The sequence below is a fragment of the Prinia subflava genome, chromosome Z (assembly GCF_021018805.1).
Source record: "Prinia subflava isolate CZ2003 ecotype Zambia chromosome Z, Cam_Psub_1.2, whole genome shotgun sequence".
NCBI classification, from domain to species: Eukaryota; Metazoa; Chordata; class Aves; order Passeriformes; family Cisticolidae; genus Prinia; species Prinia subflava.
In genome coordinates, this window is record NC_086283.1 from 98,832,755 (window position 1) to 98,846,164 (window position 13,410).

Below are 13,410 nucleotides of genomic sequence, written 5' to 3' on the forward strand. Positions count from 1 at the left end.
GGAACAAAAATTATCTGCCTGCTGATGGACACCCTTTGAAACACCCATTATTTTCTTTCATATCTTTTAAAATAGGTCCCATTCTTTCAGAGACATTTTCTCAGTCTCATTCTGGCAGCAAGCCTGCATCTAGAGGCCAGCCTGTGCATACTCTTCTGTGCATCCCCACGCAGGCTTCTCATGATGGACCTGACCAGGCTCCCAGAGCAGAAAACAACAAATTACTCCTGACTCCAGCCAGACCTGGATCAGGCCAACACAGCTCCGTGCATTAGCAAAGACATGCTGAAAGGCCAACACACATTTACATTTTAATCACATTTCTTTTTTGTGTTTTGAAGTCTAAGTAAGGCAGTAATTTCAGCTTTATTGAATACACAGATAGGCCCAGAATTATTGCCAGACCCACTGCAAGAGCAAAGAATGTGAAAGCACAGAATGGACAAGACAGGCTAGAAATCATCTTCTTTGCACAGAAGGCTGGCTAGAAGATACCAAATACCTGGCAAGAGCAGCAAATACAAAAGTTGTATCCAACCGCCAGAAACTATCCCTTTTCACTCCTCCTCAAACATCAACTACAGCATGGAGGAACTGGGAAGGCAAGCAGCTTGGCAAGGGAGACAGCCAGCTACTCACAATCCACACCTGAGTCCTGCTGCCTCTTCCCACTCAAATCATGCAAAAGCATGCTGGAACAGTGTTTGGCACTGTGCAGTCCCAGCCCAGGCAGAGACCATCCCTGAGCTTATCTAAAGCCTGAGAGTCTCCAGGCCCTCAGACACTGTGGCTGCAAGCAGCCACATCTCACCCTCTGCCCTTCCCAACCCAGCCAGAGAAACCCTCCAAAACCTCACTGCTGGAATATTTCCACACATCACTGTTAAGCACATCTCTCTCCTTGGTGCACATGCTTCACCCAGGAAGCTGTAACAGTGTCAGAAACAAAACTGTCCCCAAGTAAAAACATTAGAGCAGAGACGCCCTAAGAGGGAGACTTTGTATAACAGAACACAAGAGCAGTTAATTAAGCTTAGACCTTGAGACTTCTAGCTAGCTCCAGTGGTTGTACACAGGAGCAGGCCATACCTTAGGAGTGTACATTTTGAGAATAGTAAGCACCTTGCAGCACAAGAGCAAGTGGAAGTTTTAATTTCCAGGAGATCTTGAGCCTCAAAGCCAGAAGCCTGTGTTTCCACCTCTTCCCAGAGAATTAACATCCAAAAGTTTCTTTGGAAAGACAGACACAGACCCTTCAGCACCTTCTCCTGGGGAGATGAGGTCCCTTTGGTCTCTCCATGAAACTGCTGGGGATATACTCTGTGTCTCAGCGTTTCTTTATTTATCTCTCCTGCTCCCATGGGAAACATTCATAAGGCTCCCAGCAGAGAATGATTCACAAATGTCTGAGAACACTTATTTACTGCTCTAGGGAGCTCATTACTTCCACAGTATGTTTGCCCCATGGCAGCAAGGTATTTCTGTGCCAATGTCAAAGATCAAAGTTGGTAATCAATAACATTTCTTTAAAAAAACCCAAAAAATAGTTACCTACTATTAAATAAGAAGGAATGATTTTCCATGAGGGAGATTTGTTTCTCTACACCAAAAACTGATTACAATAGGAGGAACAACTGCCATACGTAAGTTCTATAATATCTGAAGAGTGCTTCATTAAATGTTTTGCTTTTTATCATCCATCTTTCATGAACAGTCTTTTTTACATCTACAATGAGACCAGTGTCTGTCTGAAGATAGTGAGGTCTTATTCCACATACTGTTTATAGTACACAATGAAATGAAAAACTCAGCTTGCTGCTCTTCTTACAGAAAGAACTGGCTAAATAGAATTTGATTTGTGTCAGTTTTTAAAAAGCATAATTTAGGAGGGCAAAAGCTACTTACATTCAAGTTCTAAATACTTAAATGATGCATTATTAGAAATGAAAGAAGAGATGTCTATGAACTGTTGGTGTATTCTTGGCTAGTCAATCCTGAAAACTAGACTGGCTTATAGAGAGTAATTTTATAGAGTGGTTAACGGTAATTTGCTGTCTAGAAGCCAGAAACAGGCTCCTCAAATTAACTGAGGAAATGTACTTCCAATATTTGATTTTCTGTGTCATTACCATTTATTTTTTAAATCATGGCATTGATGTGTGTTGTAATTAGATTTCAATGCACTCCACCAAAATTAAATACAGAAGAAGCATATTAAATATTGCATATTCAAAATGGAGTAATTGCATAGAGTATTCTTAAATGATATTTCACAAAAAATCAGCAAGGTCCTTGAGCTTTCAGAAAGCATTCCCTGTTATGTAACACAACAGAACAGCCATCACTAGGCCACCAAGATTACACATACTGTTTTAGATTTGCCAAGAAATTCAGTGCTGAAGTGTGACAGCTTGAAGCAGCCACACTCTATGGACACATCCTCCAGCTGTGTTAACAGCCACTCACATACAGAAAGTAAACAAAGTACCCTGCATATAAACTTTAAACAGGTGTATTATAAACACAAAACTGCAATTATTCTCAGATAATCTGACATGAAATATGAGCCTCTAAAAACAAGCGCTCTTACAATGAAGAAGAGGGTAAAATCCAGTGGATACAGATGTTAAGCAGGTTTAGATACAATGTGAAAAGCATCCTAATCTTGCACCCAGCACACAGCAGATTTCTTCCTCCCTCAATGAACAAAACCTGTGCTTTCACAGAGGCTGGAAAGAAGAGATTACTTCCTACCTTTTGAACCCTTCCATTTTTCTTGTGGAAAATAAAGTGTTAGAACCATGTCTTTGAAGTTGCACGTGAACAGTGTGCAATTGCCATGACATGGTATTCTGCAGTCCCACTGTGGCCCTTCAGAAAGGACTGGAATACATCAGAGGAATACCTAAATTCATGGCAGTGCAAGTATTTGTCATGTTTCCTCAGTTTTCAAGAGAGGTTTTCTCTATTCCTGCTTATGGGACATGAAAGCAGTGTTTAGGAGATGGAGATGGAACAGCATTTAGACAAGCTCAGCTTGTCAGAGAACAGCTTAATGAAAACTGACTAAGGAACTGAATAATCAGAAAGGGCTTTCAGGTTAAATTTAAATGCTGATTTGATTGCGTTTCCAACAAAGTCAAGCAAATAAAGAAGAAGCAGTTGGAAGGAGTTTCCAGAACTGATGAAATAATTGGACTGAAATAACAGAAGTTAACTGCCCAGACTCAAGGACATTTTCAGGAAGGACAGAACTCTTTGATCTCCCCAAACACACTGCAGAGGCACTCAGATTATGAACAATACTGTGGTGGGCAAGATCATGAAGCTGCAGCACTTTCAGGCACCTACTCATTAGATTAACTACATCAACCTCAAATGACCAGTATAAGGTCTGCTAAGATTTCTCCAAGTTTCAGGTGGGCGTTGAAGGACAACTTTCCATCTTTCTCATACATACACACCGAGATAAATATAGGAAGCTGTTAAAAAATTACTACAATCCCATGTTCTGGGAAACCCATCTCAGCTGCTACCACTGCAAGTCCCTGGTAGTCCACGTTTCTCCACTAACCTCAGGCATGTTAGGATAAGGGAACTGACAGTGGTCACATAAGAGATTTTCAGGCTTCAGGCACTATCTTGAGCCTGTGGGCTCAAGTACAGGCATTTCTCAATTTGGTCTGGGAAACCACAGGGAGGAATCCAAACAATCCTTGTAGATATCCCACTTCGGAACCCGATGTTTTTCTAATTTGTTATTTACTTTCAGGAAACGGTCGAGGGGTGTTGTTCCTAACTGTCCAATGATTGTCTTCTGTTGGTGGTTTGCTAACCAATGAAACGTTATTCTTTCAGAACTGTCTACAAAAAAGGATTGAAGAATAAAGATCTCTCTCACTTTGCTAATAAGCTTGGGAGTCGTGTCCTTATTTCCTGCTGTCCTTAATACAATGACAACATTAGGACACTAGAGACCCAGAAGAAAGAAACCATCTCCATCTACTGCCCCCACGAGAAAATGAGCTGGTGATAATCCAAACTACTCTCACAGGGTTTCTAGCAAGTTAGGAGCCCCCCGTGGGGTTTATCCACCTGGGCTGATAAGAGGCTGAAGACTACAGCTGGAAAATTACCAAAGCACAGGACCACAACCAGCAAAGCTTAGATCTGGTACTAGAGCTCATTTGTGCAAAGCTTGGGGTGAATGTTCTCCACTAAAATCACATTCTCCCATCCACTACAAGTCTCCTCCTAGTGAGTCCCTTGTCCATAGGAGATGTACCATTATTAGTCTCCAAATGCACAGTTTTGTACCTTTCATTCCACTTTTTACTGGCATAAATAACAGGTGGGAAAATTCAATCTTCCTACATAATTACTGAATTCTTCTCAGTAGTAACCAGAATCTCCCAAAACTATGATGTCAACAAATTTACATATCTTGTACAAGCCTACATCTAATTCATAGGGTTATAATCAAAATACTGTGGTAGCCTTGAGTATGACACTTAAGGACTATCACTTATAACATCTTTCTCTCTACTTTAACAGTTCTTGCAGTACCTATATATCTGTTTATATTTCTCTTTCCCTTCTTTATCATCCATAAAGATCTCCTGTGAGACACAGTATCAAATGTTTCATTTTCAACAACCTGGATTAAAACCACTGCACTGCCCTTTGCAAAGATGTCAGTTACCTTATTTATGGGAAGCTATCAGGTCAGACAGATCAGATATCATCATGTCCCTGATTACTCTTCCTGTAAAAATTTGTTTTTTAAGCCTTGCACCACACAATAAACATCACATGAGCAGGACTCAAAAATACTTTCTCCTGATACGTTTAAAGATAACTGCATCTAATTTTTGCAAGCCAGAGGTTCCAACTCTGAAGCTGACAAATACAGTGAAAAGTCATACTAGTGCATTACATATGTTCCTTCAATACTTCAAATACTCTGTATCTTCACTACAGATTATTTGTATTCCTCCATTTCCATCCCCATCTCATGACAATAAGCAAATAATTGTTTTGTTTCTGTCTTTGTTTCATCTTTTACCACCCTTTTGAAAACCATTCAGTGTTCTCCCATTTTCTCCCTGGGCAACATCCATGTACCCCTGCTACCCTCATTGCAGAGCTCAACAGGTATAAGAAACACAATTACATTTTTAAAAAAATAACTAGTAGAGTTCCCAAGTTTTAATACTCACAATCACATCCCCTTGAGGGCACGACATAAATTAATTTTATCTAATGTATGTCCTCACTCATGTCACTACTGTTTTACAACTTGGAGTTCATCTATTTTAATCAATTATTACAGGTTTTGCAGGGATAAAATCCATTTGGTTACAAATTTCAACTTTTTCTTTACGTAATACAAAATTTCCTGCTTTGTGGAAACTGAGAGAATGGTAGTTTAAATTTTGTAAGTGAAAAATTACCAAGAATTGTGTGAAAGCAAGTGGGAGGTGTCTCTTCACAGGCAGCAAAGCTGCTTTTGAAAACTGCAATTGAGAATACTGAAGGAGAACAAAATAATGATCACAAAGGGGAAATAATTTAAAACTTCCTTCAGAGCTGAGTTGTACTGCTGAAAATAATCACCTCCACACATGCCCCATCAGACAGCAACATTCAACAGCCTCCAGTCTCAGAAAACCAGAGAATGGTTTTCAGTTTCCTTCACCCTGCTTTTGAATGAGCTGTTACCCAAAAGAAAGCAGCTCTCCAGGCAGAAGCCTGGTGTTGCAGGACTTACATAAAGAGGTACTTCAGAGCAGCTCAACTCCATTGTCACAGCATCTACAAACAGAATAAACCAAGGGAATTATTACACACCCATCATGAGGCATTGATAAAATGTGCGATTCATGTCTGCAAACTAGGCCGGCATCTTCCATAATTTGGAGGGGGGTAAGGATACTAAGCTTATCAGCTCTCCCATTGCCCCAAATCTCCCCAGAATGAGAGAACACTGGTGTAATGATGCCTGTGTGAGGCTGGAGGAGGGGTGGCTGGTATTGGTTCACATGCCACATGCATTTCAGATAATAGAAACAGTGAACAAAACAGGTCAGGCTGAGCCCAGCTGCTGAGACACTCCTGGCTGGAGCCAATTAAGTAGTGGGAATTCCAGCATTTATCTCTAGAAGTAAAAAATTAAACTTGAACTGCATTGTAGCAACTTTTTCCCCCCACCCATATACCAAGTGTCTGGTGTTGAATTTTTTCAGCAACATCATAGAAGTCATCCCCGGGGCAGGTTGCCTTAACTAACGTAAAACAGCAAACTACTGAGACAAGTCATCACCAGGATTAATACAACAGCAGTCATCACAGCAACTCTGATTTCCATAATTGTATTTCAGATTCACTACACCCTCAAAATTCATAGTCTGAAAGCAGTATTCTTTTCAAATGAGCAAAGCATACCAGAAGCAACATTTTTACAGCAGCAAGGTGGGCTCAACAACTATGCACAAGTCCTCTTCAACTTGCTGAAACAGGCTACAGAAGAAGACTCTGTCTTAAGAGAGGTCTGTCTCAGCTCAGATGTGGCCTTGTTTTCACAGCTGAACAGTTTCCAAGAACAACACAGTTGTGCAGTTCATTACATGTTAATGCAGATGTACAGCCTGGTGTGCGTCAGATAGGATTTGAGAAGTTCCCTGCCTACAAATGCAGAAATTAAATGCATGGCTTCGATTGAAGCCAGAAATGACCCACCCACCATCCATGCATGTACTCCTTTTAAACCACAAATTTGTTAATCCTCATCTCCTGGTGCCCACCAATTCACATTCCTGCAGTTCTAAAACAAGACAAAATCCTTTACAAAAACACTGGTGGCAAAGTTCAGCCAAAAAGAAATCCAAACCTTTTCATATGGTAAGAAAACGATCTCAAGGCAAACACTAATCCAGCCAGGCCATTCAGCAGCAAGACTCAGAGGGTTCCTTATTTTCTGTGTAGAAAGGAGGTATCCTCCAGCTGATTCAAAGGCACCTCACTTCAACAGACAAAGCTCTGCAGTTTCCAGCAGCAGCATCCCGATCCCAACCTCAAGAGCAGCAACCCTGGAAGCACAGCCCTGTGGGTACAGAACAAAACAAGGTTACAGGAAAAGTTAAGAACAGTAACATTAGTTCCACAAGCTGTCTGAAACAAGAGACACATCAATCAGCCATCTGACACCATTGCTCTATTCCAATGCATAAAATCTCTCCACCTACGATGGTCCTCAGTCTTTAAAGGAACACATCCAAACTGAAGTCCACCATCTACACTGCAAGAAAATATCAGCACATTCAAATCATTATGCCATGCCAAGAGAGCAAGAACTACTCTTGGGTGCTTCTGTCAAATGATTATCCTGACCTCCAAAGCCTCAAAAGATGTATCTCAACATCTTCCTCCTCTGCAAGGATGAGATAAGCACGTATCCAGTCAAGTCTACCTATACTACAAAGTGTGAGCAAGAAAACATATCTCTTCCTTTGGAGGATAAAAATGGCACCACCAGTACAACAAATTTCTTTACTATTGGCAAATACAAACACAACTGACTGGAGAGATGGTGCCATCCTGGCTTCCCTTTGCCCTTTGCTTGCATCACACTGTGGATCCTCTGGGGGCCTGAACAATCAGAAATACCAAATACCTAGCTCGATATGAATCCTGAGTGGATGAATAAGCTCAGCAGAACCAACAAAGGTTTTTCACACACCAGTGACTAGAATCATGCTGAAAGGTTATCTGTGCTTTCCCTGTGTTCTTGCCTGACAAACCAGGTTATAAAGGTGTTTCCTGGATACAAAGGAGTACCTAAGGGTACTAAGGTTGCTTTCTGCAGAAAAATCAGTAAATGTCAGCACACAGCATTAAGCATCTTCTTTCCTTTTCTCACACTCCGGAGAGTGACTGTTGTTTAGAAAAATATTTCCCATGAATGGCTCACGTCTTTCCTCTGTCTGGGGCTTACAGTAACTCAGCCTGGCTGCTGGAAGTGGCTGGGAGAGGCAGGAAGAAGAGGATGCACGTAGGAAGGAAATACTCAGCTCTGGCTACAGCGCAGCGCTTGTGCAACCTCCATTTCAGATCAGGGGCTGAAAGAGACACCATCACAGGCACCTTACCTCTCACCTCCTCCATGCAGAAAAGAACTGCCCACCTCCACAAAAAGCAGGGCCCCACAAGGTGCAAATCCCACAGCACAGACAAATCCCCTCCATGCTAAGGCCAAGTCCTACCCCACACAGCAAGGGGAGGGTTGAGCTCCTGACATTGTGAAAGCACAAAATTTCACACAGCAACACCTGATCCCTTCCTCTGACATCTGTGCCTCTGACACAGAAACCAGCACGATGGGCACCTAGGAAACAGGTCTGGTTTCAGGCATTGCCCACACTGCCAGTCACAGCAGTAGCAGAATTCATCTATACACACAAAGAAAAAAAACCCTTTTCAGCATCCAGTTTAGCAGTTAATTTAATGGAACCATATATTGTGATGTGGTGCAAACTGGAAAGACTTCCAGTTTCAGTTGGGCAGAGGTAAATATACAAAAATGAGCAAAAAAATCATGGCCATCATTTTAGCTAAGTAAACATTTTTTTAATCTCCTACATACCCTTAAACCTAGTGACAAATGCTATTGCCTAATCTGCTCAAACTAGTAAGAGGAACAGCAACATGCAACTTAAGTTTTATCAAAGATGCAAGGCATTCCAATGCATAGCTGGAATATATAATTCCAATATTCTTCATTCAATATTTTATTTACTGGTTGTCAATTCTGGGACCATCATATATTCAAATTTTCCAACATTACAAATTGTAGCATTTTGGAGCATGAGCTCCCCAATTATCACGATATGTTAGAAGGACCACAGTAACAAAATAAACCAATGGAAAATAAGAACATCCATTATTGACTTAACTGCATTGTAAGATGTCAGTTATCAAACAGTTTTACTCTGTACACACCAAGAAATTAGATAAGGGGAAGCATTATTTAAATATCACAAGAAAGACATTTCTGCCAGTTGACAAGGTGACCCTCCAGGCAACACTTGTGACTACTACTGGCTGTCCCTGCACTTATTGTCTATCATCATCATTTTCCTAAATACAAAGGGGCCCTTCCTGATCTTACAGCAACCTAGCTCACAACCAGCAACTTGACTCTCTCCTCCTCCCTGTAAATAAAGCATATTTATGGAAAACAGAGACAGAGAAGGTGAATTCAGGACTCTGGCTTTGATGCTGCTCTGCAATCCAGCAGTCACTTGTACAAACTTCACAGAAATTTGTGCTCTGTGGCTGCTCCAGCAAGCCTCCATGGCTCATTAAGGTGCACCAGATTACATTTTGTGCAAAAAACTGTGCCTTACAGACAGAGGCAAAGTGTGAGCAGTGGTATAAAACATGAATTTCATACTCCCCTATATCAATTCAAAGGTAACAGAACAAAAGGTCTTTTTTTGTGCTCTGTTGGCTAAATTCTACTTTCATATCACAATCCCACACCTCTGTGCCACAGACCTGCTGCTTCATAAAAGTAAAGCAACTGACTGAATTTCAAAAAATATCATTCAATGTAAATAAACCCTCAATGATGCCTTAGGATTCAATTCCTCCTTTTTAATTACACTTCTTTTTTGTGATGATCACACCAAAACTCGTGGCTATGAAACACTGAGAATTAGTCTTATTACCACTATATGAAGACAGGCACATTAAGTGACCACACTTGTAGTCAACCAAAGCAACAATAAAGCAAGGATGTAATCCCTCCCAGAGGCCACTGGAAGGCAGGCAGGAATCCCCAGAGCATCATTTGTAATGCTTTAAAATCCAACATATGTGTCTTAGCAAAATGTCTTGCAGAAGTCTAGCAGCCCATGCAGATCAAGAAGTCTTCTACTGAGCTCTCTTCTGCTTGTTGACTGTGTAACTAACCATTACCACCATTTCCTTATTTTTGACCATGCAGATAGTCTGTTTTTATTTTGAGATCTCAACACCCTTCAAAACCTGTGAGATTTCAGTATGATACTCACAGACAAACCAGTGTCCACTGATAACACTCCTCCCACATCTCCCACTATAAATGCACAGCAACAGAACTAAACTGTGTTCCTGAATTTATAGACTCCATCTGGGTTACTTTATGTTTTTACACCAAAGCTCACAGCTTCCCCAGCACCAGGAATTACACTGCACAGCCGTCAGGTCAAATGTGGTGAAGAACATTCTTCTAAGTACAGATCTTTTTTCTGACCCTGTCTAAACTACCTTGGACAAAATAAAGGAGAGAGAAAAAACTAGCAAGGTGAAAATACATGCATAATAAATAGTACATTCTCCAGATCAGAGATTTAACTTTACAGCCAAGGGTTTTGACATGATCTTTCATTTTTCCATCTAAAGCATTGGGGGATAGGGAGGGGATAAAGCAGAACCTTCATCTCGTAGCTTCACAAGCACATTCATGTACTGCCTTCTAACACTATTCAAACTGAGAGGTGAAATAAATCTTTGCCTATCACATTTATCGTGAAGCAGTTTGCACTAGTGTTGATTATTTCACCTCTATTAGCTGCCCTTGAAGGGAACTCAACAGAAGAAATGCAGCTAACCACCTTTTAAAATATCACACTTTTCAACAATTTGAGATAAACAGAAGCTTAAATCTTATTACAAAAAAATCACCCCATTCAGGGCTGTTGAAATACCAGAACATATCCAAATTAATTTATTGAAAGCACAGCCATTTTGTGATCCTTCAAAGGGAATTTAGGAGTCTGCAAAAAAAGGATCACAGTTCTTCACCTCTGAGGAACAGTCTTGAGTTTTAAAACACAGAAAAAACTCTAGAAAAAAATGCCTTCTTCTGACAGAAGCCTGCTGTTGAGGTTGGCAAAGTACATTCTTTATGTATTCCTGCATTAACATTCTTAATTTAGCATTTCATTTCAACTAAAAACAAAATGGGGGCTTAGAGTTCAGAAATCTTCAAAACGTGAAATGTGGGTTACACATTACTGAAAGGCAAAAATAGAACCAAATGTATTACTAAGGTTACTGAAACAAATAAAATATGTTTGATAACATTGTGGGACTCCTGTCTTACTCCTTTTAACATGCATTTTGACAGAGACAGTAGCTTTCTAATTATGGATTTTTTAATGGCCCCTTACATTCCTCTTTTAACTAATTCATGTAATTGGTGGTATCTGCTTGTCTTAATAATGTTAAGGCTGAAAGCTACAACTAGTTGGTAGGAAAATTTTATAAGTTTTTGAAAATTCTGTAAATCATTGGTATAAATGTCTAATTTGCAAGTCAATTGAGAAGACCAGATGAGTTGCCTATATCGAGATACACCTACACAATCACTTTTCTTTGTTTTAGTCAATATTCAAACACCATTGTGAAAAAATAAAGGCAATTAAGTAGTCTAATATTTCCACCAGATGTTGTCCTGTCAATTCTTTATACCGAGTTCAGAGAATACAGTTCAATCTTTATTTATGTGGAAAATTCTCTCTTAGTAAAATGCCCCCTGATATCCTATTTCCACAATGTGCAGTAAAGAGCAAATTACCTCTGTAAAATAAAACATCTGCTAAGTTTTCAGTCACATCTGTGTGCTTTATAAGATTTACGAGCAGAACTTCGTCTATTCTTGTACAGGATCAGATGCAGAGGGCAGGAGTTAAGTCCATAAAAATGAAGAAGGATTTCAGAACCTGGCACATCTCTGAGCTGTGCACAGCAGTGCCCCAACAAAACACTACCAAGAACTGCTTTGAAAGATGTTTCTCAGAATTTTACCATTAGAAAAGCTTTCATTTCCTTTACATTTGTGGCTATTAAAGAAGTAAAGAGTAAAGAAGTTAAAAACTTTATTTGTACGAGAAAGGCGAGGACCTTTATGATCAAGACTGAATACCGAGTCCCCTCTGGAACAAAAACTGGGGGGGGGGGGGGGGGGGGGGAAACAGTATGAACTTAAAAAAAAGATGAACTTAAAACAGGAAGACAAACGACAACGCATATTTAAAAGAAATAACAAGAAAACCACAACGCAGCCCTCCTCAATTCCCTCTCCGCCTTTCGGGGAAGGCGAATGGCAGCGCACGGAGGGGCTTTGCGCGGACACCGGCGGAGCCCGCCCGGGCGCACCGGGACGCGGTCCCGCCCGGCGGAACATCTCCGGAGCAGCGCCGGGGATCGTTCGGGGCCATTCCCCGCTCCCGCCCGGCGCAGAGGCCCCGGGGCTGCGGGGCAGCAGGTGCCGCGCTCGCCTCCGCCTTACCTGCGCGCAGAGTCCGGGCAGGCTCCGCCGCCGCCGCCGGGCACGGACGGAGGGAGGGAGGGATGAAGGGAGGGATGGACAGAGGGAGGGATGGAGGCGGCGCTGCCGAGCCCCCGCGGGAGCGCTGCGGGATGCGCCCGGGCCCGCGGTAGCGCCGCCCCTGCCCCGGCGGGACGCGGGAACAAAAGCGCTTTGTGACAGCCCCCGGCGCACGGAGAGCCCTGGGGAGCAGAGCCCGAGGGAGCTCCCCGCAGGCAGCTTGAGGGGACAGGGAGAGGACGGCGGGAGCCCCGCGGGGATTCGTGCGCGGCCCCGGCTGAGGGAGGGGGAGCCGGCGGCGCACTGGGGAAGGGAGCGCTGCCCTCTCCCGGAGGAGCGCAGGACGCTCCGGGCGCGGTGCCCGCTCCGCTCCCGGGCTCCCGCAGTGCCCAGCGCCGCGCCCGGAGCTGCCCGCGGAAGGCGCTGGTTGATCACCCCGCTGCCGGCCCTTCCACGCGTGTTTCGTGTTGCACAGTGCGTGGATGCCAACAAACCACACCGATCTCAGCTTCTCAGCTGCCACGTATACACGACATGTAACTTCAGCTGTTTTTAAAACCATCCTATGCTGTGTACCTAAGGCTTTTCCTCCAACCTGTTTCACTGGTTAAGGACAGTGAAGCACTGAAGATGTGGGGTGATGAGTACCAGACTGGGGGCAGAGACTTAGCAACTTTCCTCTTGCTGCATGGTAACTTAATTCATAATCTGTCTGCTGTAGATGGACAGCACACTTTCCTCATAGTTAGACTAATATTAAACAAATTAAACTACTGTAACAGAGCAGAGGTTAAAAAGATACCATCCTGTGAGAGATGAAATAGGATTTTGCTTCAGCCCGAAAGAACTATGGGATAAACGAAGGAAAAGTATTAATTCTGGTTTCTACTTGTTGTTACCTATGGTTTAGGTATGGTTTATTTTATCTGTTGAGTGCTGTTGGGAACCAATAAAGAAGCAATGTTGAACACTTAACCCAAAAAGGAGAAAGATGAGAGGGGAGAGGAAAGCAGAGTAGGTGGTGGGGAGGGAGTGTT

General features: G+C 42.3%; 1 protein-coding gene across 3 annotated transcripts in view; it reads right to left on the bottom strand.

Annotated features, from left to right (window-relative positions):
• The window catches only part of ARHGEF28 (Rho guanine nucleotide exchange factor 28), a 123,244-nt gene extending 110,806 nt beyond the window's left edge, over positions 1-12,438 (bottom strand). For all 3 annotated transcript variants that reach the window (XM_063421467.1, XM_063421465.1, XM_063421468.1), the window contains exons 1-3: positions 12,335-12,438; positions 6,890-7,102; positions 5,771-5,814 (exon numbers count right to left, since the gene is read on the bottom strand). Coding sequence is in view for 1 of the 3 variants with exons in the window: in XM_063421465.1 (XP_063277535.1) it covers positions 5,771-5,803 (33 nt within the window). In the remaining 2 variants the exon portion in view is untranslated. The remainder of the gene's footprint in view (positions 1-5,770; positions 5,815-6,889; positions 7,103-12,334) is intronic.
• Between the last annotated feature and the right edge of the window lie 972 nt (positions 12,439-13,410).